At 45.1% G+C, this 3,367-nt stretch overlaps 1 protein-coding gene across 1 annotated transcript; it reads left to right on the top strand.

The window, feature by feature from the left end:
- Positions 1-2,170: 2,170 nt before the first annotated feature.
- LOC102946136 (olfactory receptor 51G2) lies at positions 2,171-3,106 on the top strand. The gene has a single exon (XM_027831978.3). It carries the CDS (start codon positions 2,171-2,173, stop codon positions 3,104-3,106), a length of 936 nt encoding a protein of 311 aa, XP_027687779.3.
- Positions 3,107-3,367: the final 261 nt, after the last annotated feature.

Raw genomic sequence — 3,367 nt, 5'->3', positions numbered from 1 at the left:
CCAGTGAGAGCTTAGTCAAGCCGGGCCTTAAAAACCTCGAAGGATGGAGATTCCACCACCTACCTAGGTAACCCATTCCAGTGCTTCACCACCCTCCTAGTGAAATAGTGTTTCCTACTATCCAACCTAGACCTTCCCCACTGCAACTGGAGACCGTTGCTCCTTGTTCTATCATCTGCCTCCACTGAGAACAGCTGAGCTCCATCCTCTTTGGAACCCACTTTCAGGTAGTTGTTGAAGGCTGCTATCAAATCCCCCCTCACTCTTCTCTTCTGCAGACTAAACAAGCCCAGTTCCTCAGCCTCACCTCATAAGTCATGTGCCCCAGCCCCCTGATCATTTTTGTTGCCCTCCACTGGACTCTCTCCAAATTCTCCACATCCCTTCTGTAGTGGGGGGCCCGAAACTGGACGCAATACTCCAGGTGTGGCCTCACCATTGCCAAATAGAGGGGAATAATCACTTCCCTCGATCTGCTGGCAATGCTCCTATTAATGCAGCCCAATATGCCATTAGCCTTCTTGGCAACTTCTTGGCTGACTCATCTCCAGCTTCTCACCTACTGTAATATCCAGGTCCTTTTCTGCAGAACTACTGCTTAGTCAGTCAGTCCTCAGCCTGTAGCGCTGCATGGGATTCTTCTGTCCTATGTGCACTCTGCACTTGTCCTTGTTGAACCTCATTAGATTTCTTTTGGCCCAATCCTCCAATTTGTCTAGGTCACTCTGGACCCAATCCCTACCGTCCAGTGTGTCTAACTCTACCCCCAGCTTAGTGTCATCTGTGACCTTCCTGAGGGTGCAATCCATCCCATCATCCAGATCATTAATAAAGATGTTGATTAGTTGTATGATATTGTCTCCTAGTAACGAACAAGAAGCTGTTTCTAATCAGGGTCATGAACACAATACCTCTGTAATATCTGTGTAAGACTTTCCAAAAAGTACTGAGAAAAAGACTGCTGGTCTGTGTTTCAGGAAAGAGTGGAGCAGAGGGCCAGGAAAGGGGAGTGTAATAGGGGTTGTATGTAATTTTCACCATTAGCTGTTACATTAGCATGGTTGAAGTAACTTAAACACTGAAGAGGGTATTAGTGCAAACCTACTGTTTGCACTATTCACACATTTCTGATGCCAACCCCTCCCCGCACAGATGAAATGTCAGCTTGTAACTTGCCATATAGCTACAGACCCTGGCATGGGGAGAGGGTGCAGTTCCTGTGAGGATGAAAGGAAACCTGTAGGATAATCAAACTCTCTGGATTCAGTCAACATTGACCAGGCAAATCACTTCAGCTTCTCCTGGAGGGATTCTTGGGGGTCAGAGTGTATCACTGGGAGTATTTGTTTAGGGAAAGTGAATAGAGCCAAGTTCTGATCGAATTGAGGCATGTAAATCTGGAGTGACACAGTTGAAGTCAATGTTTGTGAATTCATAATGTAGCCCTGAGAATTTATGCCATGTACTGCAAAGAGGCAGTGGCATAATTTAGACTCTCAGGGGTGGAGAAAAAAATATGCATATATAAAATGAGGTAATGAAACACATTTATAAATATCATCAGTGCAGCACAGATAAGAATAATGATGGTTTTCACCATGCACTTGCCATGTGTTTGTACATATATCATGATACAATAGGCCACATGCAGAAGTGGAGGACCAGAAAGCATGTCTGTGTGAAGGTCACAATTGTAAAATTTGCAGTGCTCAAGTAAGCTGCCAGATTCCCAGCCACAATATACCAATGGGGTCAAGAGCTTAGCAGGGTTCAAAGAGGGACTGCACGATTATATGGGTAACCAGAAATTCCAATTAGCACAGTGAGGATTGTTTCAAAAACTCTTGGAACGGCTGTAAACGTTCCTGATTTGCACCACAAAATATCTCTAAGTAGTGGGTGTTGGGGGAAACTTTGGGAGCAGGTTATGTGGAACTGGCCACTGGATACTTGGCTAGATGGACTACAGGTCTGATCCAGTCTGGGAATGCCTATCTTGCTATTCGTGGTGTAAATCCAAGACTGTTTTTGCTGATTACTCTTGTGCTCCTGGGACTCTTTAGACCTGCACTGAGAACAGAAAGATGTCTCGTTAAATATCATCTAGTCTCCTGTTCTTTTTCCTTTCAGGAAGGAAAGTTCAAAACTCATTGGATCTGCCCAGTAAATAATGTCAGCTGTCAATGACACCAAATTCAAATCTGCAGTGTTCCTTTTCACCGGAATATCTGGTCAGGAAGACAGGCATCTCTGGATATCTCTCCCCTTCTGCTTAATGTATGTTATTTCCATAGTAGGAAATTCAGTCATTCTGTTCATTATAAAAACAAATCCAAGCCTTTATGAGCCCATGTACATCTTCTTTTCCATGTTGGCCACCACAGACCTTGGCATATCGATAGCCACGATGCCAACGATACTTGGCATATACTTGTTTAACTCTAGGGAGATCAGCCTCAATGCCTGTTTTGCCCAGTTGTTCTTTATCCACTTGTTTCAATGCATTGAATCCTCAGTGCTCTTGCTGATGGCCCTTGACCGCTTCATCGCGATCCGTGACCCGCTGAGATATGCCTCCATCTTAACCCTGCCGAGAATAGCCACGATGGGACTGATGTGTGTTTTAAGAGGAGTGGCAGTAATGCTCCCACTCACCATTCTCCTGAAACAGTTCCAATACTGTCGAGACAGTGTCCTCTCCCATTCTTACTGCATGCACCAGGAAGTAATGAAGATGGCTTGTTCGGACATCACAGTCAACAATATCTATGGTTTGTTTACTAAACTCTTAACAATGGGTCTGGACTCGCTGCTCATCTTCCTCTCTTATATAATGATCCTCAAAACAGTGCTGAGTATCGCATCCAACTCTGAGTGCCTCAGGGCCCTGAACACCTGCATCTCCCACTTCTGCGCTGTCCTTATCTTCTATACACCAGACATCTTCTTGTCTGTGATACACAGATTTGAGAATAGCTTTTCTCCCTTGCTTCAGATTCTCCTGGGCTACATATCGCTGCTGCTCCCTCCCTTGCTGAACCCAATTGTGTACAGTGTGAAAAGCAAACACCTTCGTGCAAGAATAATCAGGGTGTTCATCAAGTAAATGGTCAGTTCATCACCCAGCTCCAGTGCTCATGATATGGGCCATGGCCACCTATTCCATGGTGGACCCTTACATCTAATATGACATGAGCTACTGATCTCCACTCTTTAGAGAAAAGTTGAGATGGGGTCTAAGGCCTGGAGCAGTGGGCTAAGACAGCTGGTGAGGGAGGACAGTGCAGTGGGGGAAGGAGACCAATTTACCCCCGTACTGAGCCCAATGACTTCTGTTTGACTAATGCATAATTTTTGTTCATCTAAA

The sequence above is a fragment of the Chelonia mydas genome, chromosome 1 (genome assembly GCF_015237465.2).
Source record: "Chelonia mydas isolate rCheMyd1 chromosome 1, rCheMyd1.pri.v2, whole genome shotgun sequence".
Lineage (NCBI taxonomy): Eukaryota > Metazoa > Chordata > Testudines > Cheloniidae > Chelonia > Chelonia mydas.
This window is presented reverse-complemented; position numbering and strand designations above follow the sequence as displayed.

Excerpts from the sequence above, each read along its gene's own strand:
- LOC102946136 (XM_027831978.3), top strand. The coding sequence starts at position 2,171 with ATGTCAGCTGTCAATGACACCAAATTCAAATCTGCAGTGTTCCTTTTC.